We start from the raw sequence: 18,603 nt of genomic DNA, 5'->3' as shown, positions 1-18,603 counted from the left end.
CCAGTAGTATATTGGACACCTTCCGACCTGAGGGGCTTATCTTCCGGCATCATCTCTTTTAGCCTTGTGATACGTTCCATGGGGTTTTCTTGGCAAGAATACTGGAGTGGGTTGCCATTTCCTTCTCCAGTGGACCACATTTTGTCAGAACTCTCTGCCATGACCTGTCCGTCTTGGGTGGCCCTGCACGGCATAGCTTATGGCTTCACTGAGTTACGCAAGCCCCTTCGCCACAACAAGGCAGTGATCCACGAAGGGGCAGCGAGGCTTACTTCTCGTAAATAGGTTTAGAGTCATGCTGCACACAACCTTCAACAAACCCACTTGCCAGCAGGCTGGGGCAAGAATGCTCAAGAAGGGAGGTTGTATTACAGCAACTCGGGAGGTTGTATTACAGCAGCTCGGTAAATAATCTGATTTATTTATTTAGTACCCTACCTTTCTACCAAAACATGCCACTCCAGGGGGTGCACAAAGCCTTCTCTGTGGGCCATTTTCCTGATCAAAATCACAACCTCACAAGCAGCTTGTGAAGGAAATGGTACATAGACCCAGTATCTTTTCAGTAGAAGTTCAACAATAATAAAATGAACAAATGGCGGCCGGGGGGGGGGGAGCAGCATTGTGGTGGTATGCTCTTCCCCAGTCCAGTGGGTGTGTTCATGAGAACAGCTGTATGTACATAGGGACCTCAGCTCATGATCAAGAAATTGGCCTTTGCTGGGTTCCCAATTGTGCAAATACATGTGTGCAAAACCTCTGGGTTCCCCCCTTCCCACTTTCTACTGTGGGAAGTGGGAGTATGTGTGAGAGAAGCCAGTTGCAAGTGGGGCTGGGGAACGGAGAAAGGCTGTAGAACTGGAGATACAGAGGGAATAAGGGTGCAATCCTATGCATATTTAGACTGAAAGAAGTGCTAAAACTCTCAGTTTTAGGGGTTGTAGGTCTTTTTTTTCTGTCTCAACATGCTAAGGATTGTGCCTTAAAGCAGACACTAAGCTACTGAGGAAGGAAAAAGGGAAGTCTGAAATTGTCCTCTGTCTTCTCCCATGTAGTTAGTTGAACAATTATCAAAGCAAACTTCTTGCTGTTCTTAAAAAGAAAAAGAAAAAGAAAAAGTCACCTTGGAATTAGAGTGATGTGTCAGGGGCTTGTTGGCTGAGATGCTGTTTCAGGAGGAGGATAATGCAGTGGGGAGGGAAGCAAAAGAGACTATGTAGGGCAGCTCCAGATGGTTTGGCCTACAACTCAACTTCCATATTCTCTCACTATTGGCTATGTTGGTGAGGGCCGATGGGAGCTGTAGGCCAAAGCATCTGGAGGGCGACAAGTTGCCCACCCTTGGTGTATGGGAAGGGCAACTTTGCCCTTTGCATGTGGAGATGGAAAGAAACCAAAACACAATATTGAGCAGCACCAGAGAGAGACTGAAAATGCAAGATTCCCAGAAACCACCAGATCTGCAGTATTCCCAGAAAGAGAATGGAGAGGAAAGGGAATGGAAGAAACCCTTGCCATCAAGAACTGGAGAACAGACTCTCTCAAATTCTGCTCCAGGTTTTTCTGGCAACTTAACCAAGCTGCTGTAATACACCCTCCCTTCTTGAACATTCTTGCCCCAGCCTGGCACGTGGGTTTGTTGAAGGTTGTGTGCAGCATGACTCTAAACCTATTTACAGAGAAGTAAGCTAAGTTGCTAAGTTAAATATGGCTTGCTCCCTGCTAAGCGTGCTGAGCATTGCATCTTAAGAATACCTGTGTGTCAGTATTGTTTCTTCTGAATGTATATTTGTTAGAATGACTTTTGAAACACTCCATTTAGCATTTGACAGAAATTAATAGCAAATATATATTTGTTACCTATAATAATATAATTGTCAGTATGGTATAAAACGGACAAAAAAGACACTTGCTTCTGCAGTTCATGGGTGACTGTGTTCTGTGTTCGGTTTTTGAAACCGAATCGGCAGATACTTGAAACATGAGGGTTGGAGTAGTCTGACCAGTGACACATTGATTGCCCTAAATATCCTCATTGATTGCTATAATCGTAGCCACTTGTTGCAGCATTAGTTACATTGCACTGTTCCTTGCCTGCCATTAGAATAGCAGCCGAAATAAATAAAATGCAATAGTCATAAAAGCAAAAAATTCCACAGTGTAAAAGGCAAATGGAATAAATGGTTTTGGCTGGTATTTGACTCTGGATTGCTAACAAAAGAAACAATGTGGGGAACAAATGGCAGTTTCATGCAAAATAGGTGCCTTTGTTACTCGTCCTGCAGGTTCTTTCACACTTTGCCAGAAAATAGCTATGGTTAGTAATGTCTAGCAACATGGAGACTCTATTAAAAAAGACACTGTTAGATTTTGTTGGCTGTTGCAGGAATGTGGTGGTGGTGGAGGAGGGGAGGAGACTAGTCAAATACTAAGTCTCAGGGGATTTGTGGCAGGGACCTGTCCTTTGCTTATATTAAAAGCACCATGTACACTGGTGGTGCATTGTCACTATGGTTATTATTCAGCCATTGCTCGTATAAGCAACAATAATTGGTGGATAGATTTGGTGCCTAACCAACCCCACCCCCCTTAGAATAGCCATCCCCAACTTGGCACTTGTAGGCCCCTTCCAACCCTACTGTTCTATACTGTTCTATGATTCACCCTCTGGATATGTTGCACAGCAACTTCCACAGTTCCATCCAGAAAGACGTCCAACTTCTGGAGGTGGCACCTGGTTGGGGAAGGAGGCCTTAGAAGAGTGTTCACTACATCGGGATCCAAGCCCTCATAAGCCTTCATTCTAGATGGCTCTCTTTCTGGCCTTCAGCTGTGCTGCTGTCATTAGGATGGCCATGTGTCCTCTATCCCAAGGGTTGTCAGAGGACAGTCCTCTGCTTGAAGGTGTCATCTATCTGAAGGACTGTCCAGTCCCAGGCCAGTTTAAAGATAAAGACCTGTACAGAGGAGGTGCAGGAGCCCTGGAGTTACCCAGCAACAGTTAGTATCTGGACTGCAGACTGCATAGGCACACAGGTTACCTCATCAGAGGTGGGAGGAATTCCTATTTAAATAAAATGAATTATTTATAAATTTGTGTCTATGTATATCAATGCGCCTCTTTTGTTCTCATTCTCTCTTTTTGGTCTTCCATTTCCTTTTCTTTGGCAATGTGGAAGTGGCCATCCTCACGGTCATTTCTTCCTAGATAAGGAGATGTCTGAAATGCCTCTCAGATGAACCTAACCCAAGGGCACTTGGATCAGATTTTATGACCTGTATATTAAGTGCACATGTGACAAAATAGCATTTAGGTGAAGGAAGGCTAATGGATGAGCCTGTTTGCAAACAAAAACCTAGAAGAAATTTATTTATCCATTGGCCAAGTACCATTGGATTGTTATCTTCCTATATAAATACTGAGTATACATGCTGCTAAATCTAGCCCATTTCCCCCTTGTTAGAGCAATCTGGGACATATTTTGCGACACCCACAAGTTCCATCTGAGCTGCTGCTGCTGCCGCCGTCTGTTTCAATTGCCTTACAGCAAAGCTACGCAAAAGAGACCTTAGGCCTCTACCAAAGCTTGTGAGAACTAGCGTAGCATTGCGGCTAAGTCTGTATGAGCTGTGTAGCTGAAAGTCCCTTGTTCGAATGTCACCTCAGCCATGAACTCATGAAGCAGTCCTAGCCAAGAATTATTTATTTCTATTTTCTTTAGGATACTTGATATACTGTATCACTCTTCAATCTCAAAGGGGATTCCCTGGGTGCCTAAAAAAAAGAATTAAAAAAAATGGCAAATGATTCCCCCCCCCCCCCGTACACAAGTAATGAGGATAAAAAAGGATACAACTACAGGATTTACAGAATGACAGTGGAGATTAAGAATAACATGTCAGAGATCTTTAAAAAGCCAAGACAAATTAAAAGATTTTCACCTGCTTCCAAAAATACATCAGACTCTGCACCCAGCAAACCTCACTTGCGAGAGCATTCCAAAGCTGGGGTGCCACAACTGAAAAGGCCCTCTCCCCAGCTATCATCTGCCTTGATTTCAAAAGCAGGGTAAGTAGAAATGGGCCTCTGAGAGAGATTTTAATACTCAGGCAGGTTCATGTGGGAGCAGGTGAACCCTAGGGCTGCAGTGCCATGTATCTGGGAGTAAGTCCCACTGAAAAAGGGACTTACTTCTGAGTAGGCACATAGGATTATGCTGTGAGATACCCATGACCCCAAGCCATTCATTTATTTATTTAATCGATTTTTTTCATGTTCATGTATGTAATTGATTTTCTTCTGAGACCATATGCCAGCCTTCCCCAGCCTGCTTTGGACTACAGCTTTCTTCAACTTGGACCACTGGTTGTGCTGACTGGGAGTGATGGGAGTTGTAGTCCAAAACATTTCCAGGGCACTATGTTGGGGAAGGCTGGTGTATACAAAGCAGTTATAAAAAAAGATTATATTATATTTAGTCCCCTGCCTGTGATGTGGGTTAAGAGCAACTTACAGCAATTTTTTTGGTTGTTTTGGCCACAACATAATTTTTTCCCCATTTCTTTTCACCTCCCTCTCCCAATTCTGAGACCAGAAATGCGTAAGAAAAAGAGGATAAATAAATGCATGTAACAATATATATTTTAAATGTATATTTTAATCTTTGTAAACCACCTAGACAGCTTCAGCTATGGGGCAGTGTAGAAATGTTGATGATAATAATAACAATAATAATTAAAATAGGAATTCTAGAATTCCCTCACCACCCTCACTTCTTAGAAAGGGGTATTTGGTTCTTTAACAGCCTGGTATGAAAGGGAGGGGCCCAGTACAGCAAAAAGGGACATTTTGCTTTGAAAGTTACAACCATCCCTTTGAATTTAAGGCTTAGAAACAGACCGGAAGCCAGCATAGTTGTTTTAAAACCAGCAAGATATGTTCCATATGCCTGGCCCCAGTCAGTAATCTGGCTGCTGTATTTTGAAGCAGGTGGAGTGTCTAAGCAATTGTGAAGGGTGGCCTACATACAAATGCAATGCAATTTTCCACATGGAGTTATAGCCAATGTTGGTCCTACTTAAGAGTAGACCCATTAAATGAATGGGACTTAAGTTAGACTAACATTCGATCCAACCCAGTGGATGTTATCAGGGCATGGATAACCACGGTCAAGCTATCTTTGACTGGGACAGGCCACATGGTTGGAGTGCAAGCTTCTGTTCTCTCAGCCTCAGCCCCTTGTCTGCAATAGCACTGTGCTGAATTTTTTAACCTATTTATTTTTGTCCACTCATTGGCATGAGGCGAGGGGTGAAAAGAAACTGCACCTGCAAATTGTGGGAAGGGGTGAGAATTTTGAGAAATTTCTCAGGGTGCAGGGCTTCAGTGCTTATCTTACTGTAAGAAGGTGGCTGAGGGGTGAGTGTGCTCTCTCTCTTTTTACATTTTCCTCCCGTTCTGTCCTTGCAGCGTCCCAGGTTGCTTGAACTTCATGGAATGGCCCCCAGAGGACTTAATCAGGACTTCTTTGTTGTTGTTAAAAGGACTTTGGGAGGAGGAATAATGGGAGTTGTAGGCCAAAACATATTGAGGGCCACAAGTTGCCCACCCATGAATATGAATATGTTTCCCGGAGCAAATATGGAGTTGATTATTTTGTTTTGTTTGAGGGGTATATATACACCACACCCTTTACTAAATTTCCCATAGTGGCTCACAAAATTTTAAAAACACAATGATGCACCAGACTTTATGGAATGCGCTAGGCATATAAGAAGCTACTATATCACTGTGTGCCCCCAATAATGCCAGTTAGAAAGAACCCCATTAATAGCTGTAGTGAGAACTTGGTCTGTTCTTCTCCATGAGCCTTGTGCCCACCTTTTGGTGAATTTTGTACCCACCTTATGACAGATGGTTTGTATCCTTTTATCACCTGAAAGAACTGGGAAAGCCAGAGACCTGTGTGTGTTTTGAATTAGAGGTTAAAGGACTCCAATAAAGATTAGTTGGCCTGCTATCTCCCAAGGAAATTGCATCAAAGTGGATGCTCCAGCTTGCTCCTGTTAATTTCCTCCCCTTGGCTGTGAGGAGATGCCTCATATCCTGATGCAGCAGGCAGGGGATAAGAGGCACTTTCCATTATCTCAATCACTGCACTGTTTATGAGACACTTAATACGTTTCTTTACAGAGTAATGTGACTGTGGGTGATGGATTCTGTGTGGGTGAAAGAATGTGTGTGTGTGAGGTGGGGCCATGGGAGAGTGCTAGAAAAAGTAGCACTGATGGCGTCTTGAAGTGAAGGGTTGTACAGAATACATTAAAAATAAAGACGCCGTCTGTGTATTTTGCTCCTACTTTTTTTGTTAGATCCCACCACCCCTTTGTGTTTTTCTCTGTACATTAAACACAACATCTATTTGGTTTTAAATATTGCTTTTAAAACTATAATTTGTTGGTTACCCTTCATACATTTCTTTTTGTATATATATAGAATTCTTTTTTTTTTTTTTGGTAAATTATCTATTTTGTATTGAAGACTTTGGAAATATTCCAAACTTTTAAAAGTAGAGTATATTCAAGCATTAGTGCAGCAGGTGTGTACTTATTTCTTATTTCCTTTCTGAAAAATACCCATCTTCCTTTAAAGTTACTGTTATCTTCCTCCAATGGCTCTAGTTACCTTTCTAGTGAATGAAACGGAATACTGTCAAGTTCAGGTTGATGCTTCCTGAAATCTGAATAACGAACAGCCTCCGTTTTTGTATGTTTCCAGCATCTTGTTGAGAAAATCTTTTCTGTTGTTTATTTACCCTTGTCTTTGCCAAGTGCATCGTGCATTACATCTGCCTTTTCTGTTTATTGAAAACAGCATAATCAATATATAGGTCCATACTAATTTATGTTTTTAAATTAATAATAGTTGTTGTTATTATTATTATTCCAATAATATTGTTTGCATACTCCCTCCAGGAATGGTACATTACATTTCCTGGTTCTTGTAGATAGTAATGTTCTGTTTTATGTTTTTCGTCCTTTTGTTTTCTCTTTTTTTAAATCTCTTTTTTATTGTTTTGGGGTTTCCCCCATCACCTTTATCCATATTTAGTAATGCATATTATGACTTTGCTATCTTTCCTCATTCATACATTTAAATTTATTAAGATATTTTGTATTTTAAAGTGACAAAATCTTCAAGTTATGTTATCAGAGAAGAGTCTGGGCTTCTTCACACAGAACTTTTATCCTGCTATTGAAATTGGTTACTCATGGAAGTTGGCGGGTCCTTTAGATGGCATCGTTAACCTCCAGGGCATCTCCTGCACTAACTGACCTTTATTCCATTTGTAAAGAGATCGGACATAATGAGCTATCAAATTACAGCGTTGGAGTTCCCTTGGTGAAAGAGGAAAACCCGCAATAAGAGGAGCTAGACCACAGTGCTATCTAGTGGCTGTATAATGAAACATATGGAAGAATCAGATAAGGGGGGAAAGGACGGGAGCGGGGAGTGCATGTAAAAGGAGTCCATCATGATCCTGCATTTAAAACGGAAGCAGAAAGCCCCATTTTAAATGCGGGATTTTACTAGGCTGGTGTAGAGATACTCTCTGACTCACATAAACTACAGCTCCAGGGACTGGCTTGCTTCATAGACTTGGGGTTTGAGCAGAATGCTTCCTCGCTTATATTCCATGTGATCCTTCCACTACTAGCCATCTCCACTCTCCATGCACCTGTAAACAACTTTCAACTGCTGTCATTCCTTGTCTTAATCATCCAGCTGCCCATGCGCAGCCCAATCAGGAAAACCCTTCCTGGTTTTATTTAACAACAAAGGACACTTCTGATGTGGGTGGTGGGTGGGAAGAGAATTCTCTTGCAAACCTCCATCTCCTTCTGTCCGCACACACACATCTGTACACAAGTCACCTCCTTTACTAACAGGGCAATGATTTGTTCAGGCCCAGGAATGAATTCCCCAGGGAATTCAGTGTTAATGCATCCCAGCTCTCACCTTCTACTTCTTAAACGCCAGCCTGCCTCTCTCCCTTGATCTCTAGGCACTCTGCCCATGCTGACTTTCTCCACTCTTGGGATCTTCAGGAGAAAAGACTGAAAAAGAAGCAAACAGGTAGATCTTAATGACTAGGAACATAATTATACATTGTGAAATCTCTGGCTCAAGTGTCAGCTGAAGCAGGGATACACTGGGTGGCCTGAGGCAAGTCATTAAGTCCCAGTTTCATGAATACATACACGCACATGCACATGCACACACACACACCCCGCATGCACGCACACAGACTCACACTATGTGGGGAGGATTATTCCTGCCTATTGCACAGGTGTAATGATTCCTGCCCAGGATTCTTACATTTTATGTTGGGCACCTCTGTGAGTGTTGGGGCAGAGAGAAGTGAGTGCCTGGAATCTCAGAGTAATCCATACACCAGTTCCTGGGGAACATGAGTGGGAGGGTGCTGTTGCATTCATGTCCTGCTTGTGGATTTCCCTTCTGCAGCTGGTTGGCCACTGTGTGAACAGAATACTGCACTAGATGGACCCTTGGTCTGATCCAGCATGGCTCATCTTAAGGAAACACTTCTCTTTATGGAGTGGTGAGGCAGCTGTGATGCCATCATTATTTTATTTTACTTTACTTTATTTATCAATACCTTATAAATAAATTTCTCTAGCCACTGTACAAAACATAATAACATCAGTGATACAAATACCATCCCATTAAAAAGAATCAGCAATATAAAGCTAATAAACCTACCAATGCAACTAAAATGACCATCAGATAGAAAAGTTAAAACCACATTGCAGGGCTTAAATAATAAAATTTAATCCCTGCAAAAAGAGAAGTGTTTGCTTAAGAAGAGCCATGCTGGATCAGACCGAGGGTCCATCTAGTGCAGCATTCTGCCTACTCAGTAACCAACCAGCCACCCACAGCAAACCCAGAAGCAGGACATGACTGCAACAGCACCCTCCTGCTCATGTTCCTCAGGAACTGGTGTACATGGGCATACTGCCTCTGACACTGGAAGTAGCACATAGCCATCAGGACTAGTAGCCATGGTTAGCCTTCTCCTCCATGAATTTGTCCAGTCCCCCTTTGAAGCCATCAAAATTGGTGACCATCACTACATCTTGTGGTAGCAAATTCCATAGTTTAACTACATACTGTGTGAAGAAGCGCTACCTTTTATCTGTACTGAATCTTCCATCAATCAGCTTCATGGGATGACCCTGGGATCTAGTATTATGAGAAAGGAAGAAAAATGTCTCCCTATCCACTTCCCGCATGCCATGCATAATTTTGTACACCACTATCATATGCCCCTTCACTCACCTTTTCTCTACGCTAACCTGTCCCAGGTATTGTATGATCCATGGTTCTCTAAGCGTAACTTGAAGGGCATCTAATGCATAAATAGCTCCACAAATGTGCCCTATATGTTTTCAAATTTATCTGGGTTCCCCAGCCTTGCAAAAGCCATTTGTTCCAAGGCTGCCTGCTCTAGCATCTCCACCACCCATTTCTTATGGTCAGGACTGGCTCTACCATGAGGCAAACTTAGCATCTTGTCTCAGGCAGCAGGTAGGGAGGGATGGCAGAGTGAGACCCCATGCTTGCCCAAGCCCCTGCCATGGCACTGGAACAAACAATTCCCCTCCAGTTACTGCCACACCACTCACTCCCCATGCACCTGGTGTTGGACTCGATGGTCTTATATGCCCCTTCCAACCCTATGATTCCCCTGCCACCAGCAGCTATGCCCCAGCAGCTGGCCAGGTCATGGAGTACTACGGGTGGGTTGTCGCTTTCTGTTTTGGCTGGCACCTGGCCACTCTGGTACCTGGCCAGGCCATGAAGCACTATGGAAGGGTTGCTTTCTCTTTTGTTTTGAAGTGCAGCAGCCACCACACTTGAAACAAAAGATTAAGGCATGTGGTGGCAGCTACCCAAGCAGACACTCCATGCCTGCTGGCATGCAGCTAGGCTGGCTAGCAGCTGGAGTCTTGGACCAGGCAGTAGCTGCCCACAGAGGGAGGCTGTGCCACATGGGGAAAGGCCTTATATAGGCCTCACCTGCCTACGTCTCATGAGTATTCACAAAGTCTTGAGCCTCAAGGAATGTGGGGCTGTGGTGTCATGGCACCTGTGGTAAGTCGTGTCTGCCAGCAGTGCAGGTTGGGGGTGTGGTGTGTGGAAGATGCTTTCTCAGACAGCAAAATGGCTTGGGCCAGCCCTGCTTGTGGTGTGGTGTAGATTGCTTTTCATTTTTTTTAAAAAACTCTAGGCTTTGTTGCATGTGTAGATAAGGATATGAAGGATGTGTAGATAAGGTCCGACTTTCTTTCCTCCCTTCTCAATTCCATTCCATTATAGACCTCCAAGTTTCTTATTGAAGAATAAAGGGGAACGCAAATAGCGCCCGCTACGCTATTTGCGTTCCCCCTTATTTTCGCCGTCTTAGTCTACAAAAATATTTACATAGACTAAGACGGCGAAAAATAAGGAACGCAAATGGCGGCGGCCGTAGCCACCGCCATTTGCCTACGCGTTTTTTTTTTAACCTTTAAAAAGTCTGTACATAGTAAAGTCTTTACGTAGATAGTCATTTTATCTTTACGTAAAGATAGTCTTTACATAGCCTATCACTGCTGAATACAGGGACGCAAATGGCGGCAGCTACGGCAGCCGCCATTTGCGTCCCTGTTAGCCAGCGGCCGGATGTCCGGCTGCTGGTGGAGCTGGCTGGTGGCTCTGCGGAATCCCCATGGAGTGGAGCTGGCCATCGAGGATTCCTGAGGGGAGGGACGGAGCACCTCCCCCGCTGTCGAGGATTCCGGGGGGAGGGACGGAGCGCCTCCCCCCCCAGCGGGTGCCCCAACTGGAACAGGTAAGTGATTCGTACATCCCTAGTGCGGGGGCAGGGGGAGAAGAAGGCACGATGGCTTCTTTTACCCCGTGATCATCTGAACCCAGTCAATGTATGGGAAGTGCTTTGGATGCTAAATAAAGGGTTACATGTTTATTTATTTATTTTATTTATTAAATGTATTAATCACCCATCTGAGCAACCAGTTCCATGTTCCTGATTGACCATGACTTGGGGGTTGCTGCATTTGCTTCTAAAGGTGCTGCCAAATGAGGTTTGTATTGTACAATTGCATTGCCTCATTCATGGGATTTTACAGAGTGTCCAGATGCCATCATTTTCTACTTGTAACCTTCCCATGTTTTCCCACCACTTCTTCCATCATTTCTCTTACCACAAAAATAATAAATAAATAAATAAATAAATAAATAAAAGATCCATTAAGGGGGGAAAGGTGGAATAGCTGCCTAATGCCTTTTGACTGGTAGAGCTCAGAGACATCTTTCCGGAAGCACTCTAATTTCTATGATCCGTAGAGCACCCCAAGATATACTGGGAAGTCAAAGTGTGGCGAGGAACAGCTGAAGTCACCTTGTATAATTTCTGTCTGTAGTGTCCTAAAGGTCACTTTAGTTTGCCTAGCAGCCCTTGAACCGTTGAATAGCTTGGGGCTCCTCTGGGTAAGGTTTGAAGGATGTGTAGATAAGGTCCGACTTTCTTTCCTCCCTTCTCAATTCCATTCCATTATAGACCTCCAAGTTTCTTATTGAAGAAGCACATAGACACTCAGTCAGATTCCTTCTGTTCTCGTCTCACTTACTCAGCAGAATCTTTCTGTTTTCTCTCCTACTGAGTTACACATGTAGTTAAAAATGTAACTCTGAGACCTATCCTACAGCACCCTCAGTCCCTTGTTTTTCATTCATGTCAGGGAAGACTTTTGGGAGCAGAGATAGAACTAATTCAGCTTTGGGCTGTATGTCTTCCATGTATGTTGGAGCAAGCGATTCTCTGTCAGTACACTGATACGTTGTATATAGGATCACAAGCCATGCAGAGCTGGTTGATTAATGATTCCTCACACTGGCAAGGATTAAAGGATTATTATCGCTCTAGTTGGAGGGGGCTTCCTATTTATGAATTAATTGCTAGCTTCTGGTTGAATGAACTTTGAGGCGATGGCCTAGAAATGCATTAGCCCTGGGTATAGTTTGCAGGGAGATTATCAAAAGATGCTTCAGGTTGTTGTCGTGAGAGTACAGGCACTCTAAATGAATGATGAAAATGTATTAAAAAAGTGATGTGTGAAGTGAGTTCTTTGAACAGCTGAAGGCTGAATGTAAGTAGCATCCCTCCAGTTATAGTCTTGCCTCTCTTTTCTCACCCTCCTCCTATACCTTCCTGTCATGATAGGGGTTGGGAAACCTCATCAGCCATCTTGGTTGCTGTCATGGCTCAGATGTTCTGCATGCAAGGGCATATTACTGTTCAGTGATTATGCAAATCAGACATCCACAGCCAATCAGAGTGAAGAGAATTGTGTAAGTGAGAGTAAGCTGTATGATTTTCTTCCTTTAATGGCGCACCATCCATCATTATGATTAGATGAGACAATTCTATGTCAAGCTAATGCTTCTTAACTTTGTTTTAGCTTTATACATTTATTTCAGCTTCTAAACTTCCCACCCTTAGACTGCTGCATAAACAACTAGCTATTATGCAAAGATTTCATACTGGACTCATGTCAAGAGACCATTTCAGCTCACCCGTCTCATTAAGACAAATAACCTGGCTGCCTCAGCCCACTCTATATCATTCCACATTAGCATGTTAGAGTTAGAAGCCTAGAAGCAGCCTTCTCAGAAAACTGAGTCCCAGCGGCTTGGTTAAATTTTGCCCACAAAAATATGCTCCTGTACCAACGGTTCCAATTAGACTGCAAAGAGCCCTGGTGTTTATGATACAGTCAACTGCGTGAGAAGAACTGGACTGAGGCTACCCATTGATATGCCAGGCCACTTGAACCGTGACGGCTGGTAATCCTTCCCAGTTATTGCCAAGGATAATTGGTGAAATATTATGGCCTAAAACTCTACTGCAATGTGACATTTTTTTAAAAAAATAATCCATTTATTACTCAACCTCCTGTCCTGAAGGTTTAGGGCTGATAACAGTAATTTTGCATAGATGTTATGGATACCTGAATCTAAAGGAAGAGAGAAAGAAGTAACAAATGAGTCCCAATGAACACAAACAGGGAATGCTGTTTAGTAGGCAACTAGGCAACTGTTTGAGGGCATCGATCTGCCCATAGGGAAGGGCCTTAGCTCAGTGTGATAGAGCACATGCTTTGCATGCAGAAGGTTTCAGGTTTGATCCCTGGCTTCTCCAGTTAAGTAAGGTTCCTGCCTGAAACCCTGGAGAGCGGCTGCCAGCCAGTGTCGACAATACTGGGCTAGATGGACCAGTGGTCTGACTCAGCATAAGGCAGCTTCCGATGTTTCTATAGTTAAACACAAGCAATTTTTATTAGCCTTTGAGGTTAGTACAAAATGTTTAGCAACCTATACATTTTATGTATGGACATGTCATAGAACAACCTGATCAGTGGGTCTGGCCAGCAGCAGCAGCAGTCTTAGGGTGCAATCCTATGGCCACTAGACAGCAGCTAGATGGCCATAGGATTGGTTAGTTCCCAGAGAACTGCCTCCCCACCCCTCCCCCGCTGCCTTGTAGGTGGCACGGAATTTGTCCCCGGGCTCTGGGCTTGTAAGAGCAGCACGGAGTGGGGCAAAAAGCGGCACTCCCAGGGGCAAGGAGTGCAGAAGTGACGACAAGATGCATCCTATGCGTCGTCCGGCCTCTCCCCACCCCCCCTCCAAGGTCCCACAGCCAGACAGCCAAAATCGGCCATCTAGCTGTGAATGCAGGGTGGCTGGAGCGCAGAAGAGAAGATCTCTCCCATGCCCTGCCTGCCTTGCATTGGATAGGCGGTCGCCTCTGAGTTCGGCGGCAGCTGCCTGTCTCAATAGGATTGCTCCCTTACTTTGCAATAAGTACCAAATGTTATGAACTTGAGCACACTCCAGGAGGGAGTGGGGGACGGGAAGGCCTGGCATGCTATGGTCCACGGGGTCATGAAAAGTTGGACACGACTTAACGACTGAACAACAACAAACCAAATGTTACCAACCTGCCTGCACATTCCAGTGTGTCAGGGGGCATCTTGAATTGTAATTCTAGCATGGCATCAGAATGGGAATAATTCATTATAATTTTGGAAATTCTCTTAGACCAGGAGTCTTCCAACTCTAGGTTAACTGGCTCCCTTTCGGAGCTAGGCATTGGTGCGCAGTGTTGCTGTCCGCAGATGTGGTTTGCAGAATGTTACAGTGATAAAATGAATGGAAGTTGTACTGGAGCAATGCTTGAAGAATTACAGGCTGCCCCACTGAGTTGATCAGACAACTGTCTTCAATATTACGAGGCTGGAAGAATTACCAAGGGGAGATAGCCCCCGAATTATTACTCACAAACCATCACAGCAAAAAGCACTAGAGAGAGTCGGAGCCACTCCAGAGTAGACTTACGACTGCTACATGCATGGTGCTTTCTGTTGATCCCTCTTCTAGCGTCTGTGTTACTTACTGCTTCTTCAATAATAACTATGTACGCCGTCTTTGTAACAGTGCTGCTCTGTTCTAAACACAGGCCAGGCTATGGAGGCTTGCAGACATCACTTTGGCCCTACAGCAGGGGTAGTTTGCTGACTGGTGTTCACATGGGGACAGTCGCAACTTACTAGAAGTGAACAAACAAGTGGTGAATTTCAGCAGGGCTGTAGTGACCTGTATAGACATGTTACCTCACCAAACAGCTGTGAAACAGGTAGCCTGTACATTTACACAAACCCCACCATCTCTGCAAATGATTCATGCTCAGTCCAGTAATTCACACTTAAGTCCTTTAGGGCACAATCCAATCGATTGTGCCCTCAGTGATCATAAGCCCCCAAACTTGGAGGCTTACTATCATCCTATGCAAGTCTTCCCGCCCTGCAGATGGGCTTTTTTGCCCATCTAGCTGGGGGCACTTCAGAGGGGGAGGGAAGGAGGCTGGAGAGGCCTCAGGATAGCTCCTATCTTGGCCTCTCCAGTCTCCTCCCTTCCTGCCCACCAGAATGCCTCCCTTTCCCCCCTCTCCAAGATTGTTTTTCCAACCTTGGAGAGCAGCCGGCATGGTTCTTTCCATGCCAGCTGCAAGGGGGGAGGGGAAGGGGTCAGATTTCTGACTCTCCTTTCTGAGGTGAGAGCATTGTCTCTGACTTCGGGGGGGGGCGCTCTGAACAATCCTGTGACCCCTCAGATGCTGTCTAGGGGCCACAGGCTTTCTCCCTTAATTAATTGTGTCTATTCTCTTGTCTGGCTTTGTAGAACTTGCTTTTGCTTCCTGACATGCTTTGTCTGTAGAAGGATGCTAAATGCTACATTATTATTGACCATAGGACTGTAATACTGTCTCGGTTAAATGCAAAAAACTGAGGTTAATTCACTCCCTTGCTTGATAAAAACTAAACACCTCTTCTTTCCTTCTCTCCTATGTTGTTCCAGCTTGCCCAGCAGGGATGTTCAAGGCAAACCAGGGTGCAGGGGTTTGCACACAGTGCCCCTCCAACAGTCGCTCTACATCAGAAGCTGCCCCCATCTGCACTTGTCGCAATGGTTACTATCGTGCCGACTTTGATCCATCGGACGTGGCTTGCACCAGTAAGCAATTACATTTACTGCTGAAAATACATAGGCCTCAAAACTCAGCTTGAGAATTTGTTCTCTGAGGGACTGTTAATAAAGATTTAGAATGAGTCTTCAAAATAATGTCTGTGTGGGATGTTGCCTCAGTGGATCCATTCTTACTAAGTGGACCTGATGGACATCATTCAGAAATTGTCTACACTGATATTATGTGGCACCAAATTATATCAGTTACGACATCACCTCCTTTTATTGTCATGAAAATGCCCCAACATGTTAATCTGTAGTCTCCAGGTCAACACATGAGCTAGGTGTTCTTTGTAGCAGCATACAAAGGCAAGATACCCCACTCAAGAAAAATCATTCTTTGACATACTCCAACAAGAAAAAGAAAACTCAACAAATTGAATGTGCCACCATAAAAAACAGAGCCATTTACTGTATTATTAGTCCCAAGGAGCAGACCTGAGAATATAGGATTCTCGTGACAAACCATCCTATTCACAATTTAGGGCACTGCTGGAAGATATTAACCCTTAATGCTGATGATAGTCTGAGATACATTTATATAATAGAGGAAGAGTGGAGATTTTTGAGTCCTCTGGCTAACTGCCACTCATGCTAATGGCAAGTGTTCCATATCCCAAGTGTCCACATGATGATACATTCATGTGCAACTATAATGACAAACGGGGAGAAATCTGTCCTGGGGTCCATTATGTGTCTAGACACCAGGACAGATTTCTCCCCATTTGCCATTATAGTTGCACATGAATATATCATCATATGGACACTTGGGTTGTTGTTGTTCAGTCGTTAAGTCGTGTCCGACTCTTGGTGACCCCACGGACCATAGCATGCCAGGCCTTCCCATCCTCCACTCTCTCCCAGAGTGTGCTCAAGTTCATATTCATTGCATCAGTGATGCTATCTAGCCATCTCATCCTCTGCCGTCCCCTTCTCCTTTTGCCTTCAATCTTTCCCAGCATCAGGGTCTTTTCCTGGGAGTTTTCTCTTTGCATTAGGTGGCCAAAATATTTGAGCTTCAGCTTCAGTATCTGTCCTTCCAATGAGCAGTCAGGGTTGATTTCCTTTAGGATGGACTGATTTGACCTCCTTGCAGTCCAGGGGACTCGTAAGAGTCTTCTCCAGCACCACAATTTGAAAGCATCAATTCTTCTGCGCTCAGCCTTCCCTATAATCCAGTTCTCACAGCCATACATTACTACTGGGAAAACCATAGCTTTGATTATACGAACCTTTGTCAGCAAGGTGATGTCTCTGCTTCTTACTATGCTGTCTAGGTTTGCCATAGCTTTCCTCCCAAGGAGCAAGCGTCTTTTAATTTCATGGCTACAGTCACTGTCTGCGGTGATCTTGGAGCCCAACAAAATAAAATCTGTCACTGCTTCCATTTCTTCCCCTTCTATATGCCAGGAAGTGATGGGGCCAGATGCCATGATCTTAGTTTTGTTAATGTTGAGTTTCAAACCAGCTTTTGCACTCTCCACTTTCACCCTCAACAAGAGGCTCTTTAGATCCTCTTCACTTTCTGCCATTAGGGTGGTATCGTCTGCATATCGGAGGTTGTTGATAATTCTCCCGGCAATCTTAATTCCGACCTGTGATTCATCCAACCTGGCATTTCTCATGATGTAATCTGCATATAAGTTAAATAAGCAGGGCGACAATATACATCCCTGTCATACTCCTTTCCCAATTTTGAACCAATCGGTTGTTCCGTGTCCAGTTCTTACTATTGCTTCTTGACCCTCGTACAGGTTTCTCAGGAGACAGGTAAGGTGGTCTGGTACTCCCATCTCTTTAAGAATTTGCCACAGTTTGTTGTGATCCACACAATCAAAGGCTTTAGCGTAGTCAATGAAGCAGAAATAGATGTTTTTCTGGAATTCTCCTGCTTTCTCCATGATCCAGCGAATGTTGGCGATTTGATCTCTAGTTCCTCTGCCCCATCGAAACCCAGCTTGTTCTTCTGGTAGTTCTCGGTTCACATACTGCTGAAGCCTAGCTTGTAGGATTTTGAGCATAACCTTGCTGGCATGTGAAATGAGCACAATTGTACAGTAGTTTGTACACACTTTGGCGTTGCCCTTCTTTGGAATTGGAATGTAAACTGACCTTTTCCAGTCTTGTGGCCACTGTTGAGTGTTCCAAATTTGTTGGCATATTGAGTGCAGCACTTTAACAGCATCATCTTTTAGGATCTTAAATATCTCAGCTGGAAGACTGTCATCTCCGCTAGCTTTGTTGTTAGTAATGCTTCCTAAGGCCCACTTGACTTCACTCTCTAGGATGTCCGGCTCAAGTTCAGTGACTGCACTATCATGGCTATCAGGGACATTCAGATATTTCCTGTATAGTTCTTCTGTGTATTCTTTCCACCTCTTCTTAATCTCATCTGCTTCTGTTAGGTCCCTGTCTTCTTTGTCCTTTATCATGCCCATCTTTGCACAAAATGTTCCTTGATATCTCCGATTTTCTTGAAAAGATCTCTAGTCTTTCCCATTCTGTTGTTTTCCTCAATGTCTTTGCATTGTTCTTTTATGAAGGCCTTCTTGTCTCTCCCTGCTATTCTCTGGAACTCTGCATTCAGTTGGGTATATCTTCCCCTTTCTCCCTTGCTTTTCGCTTCCATTCTTTCCTCAGCTACTTGTAAAGCCTCATCAGACAGCCACTTTGCTTTCTTGCATTTCTTTTTCTTTGGGATGGATTTCGTTGCTGCGTCCTGAACAACGTTACAGACCCCCGTCCATAGTTCCTCAGGCACTCTGTCTATTAGGTCTAATCCCTTAAATCTATTCATCACCTCCAGTGTATATTCATAAGGGATATGATTTAGGTCATACCTGAATGGTTTAGTGGTTTTCCCTACGTTCTTCAATTTAAGCCAAAATTTTGCAATAAGAAGCTCATGATCTGAACCAGTCAGCTCC

General features: G+C 44.0%; 1 protein-coding gene across 1 annotated transcript in view; it reads left to right on the top strand.

The window, feature by feature from the left end:
* The window catches only part of EPHB1 (EPH receptor B1), a 552,359-nt gene that overhangs the window by 388,283 nt on the left and 145,473 nt on the right, over positions 1-18,603 (top strand). Inside the window, exon 4 of the mRNA XM_084846918.1 lies at positions 15,509-15,664. Within this exon, the coding sequence (XP_084703044.1) occupies positions 15,509-15,664 (156 nt within the window). The remainder of the gene's footprint in view (positions 1-15,508; positions 15,665-18,603) is intronic.

The sequence above is a fragment of the Heloderma suspectum genome, chromosome 3 (assembly GCF_057233095.1).
Source record: "Heloderma suspectum isolate Gila_16-S chromosome 3, 16-S_ref, whole genome shotgun sequence".
Lineage (NCBI taxonomy): Eukaryota > Metazoa > Chordata > Lepidosauria > Squamata > Helodermatidae > Heloderma > Heloderma suspectum.
The sequence above is the reverse complement of the archived record's forward strand: the minus strand, read 5'-3'. Positions and strand labels throughout refer to the sequence as shown.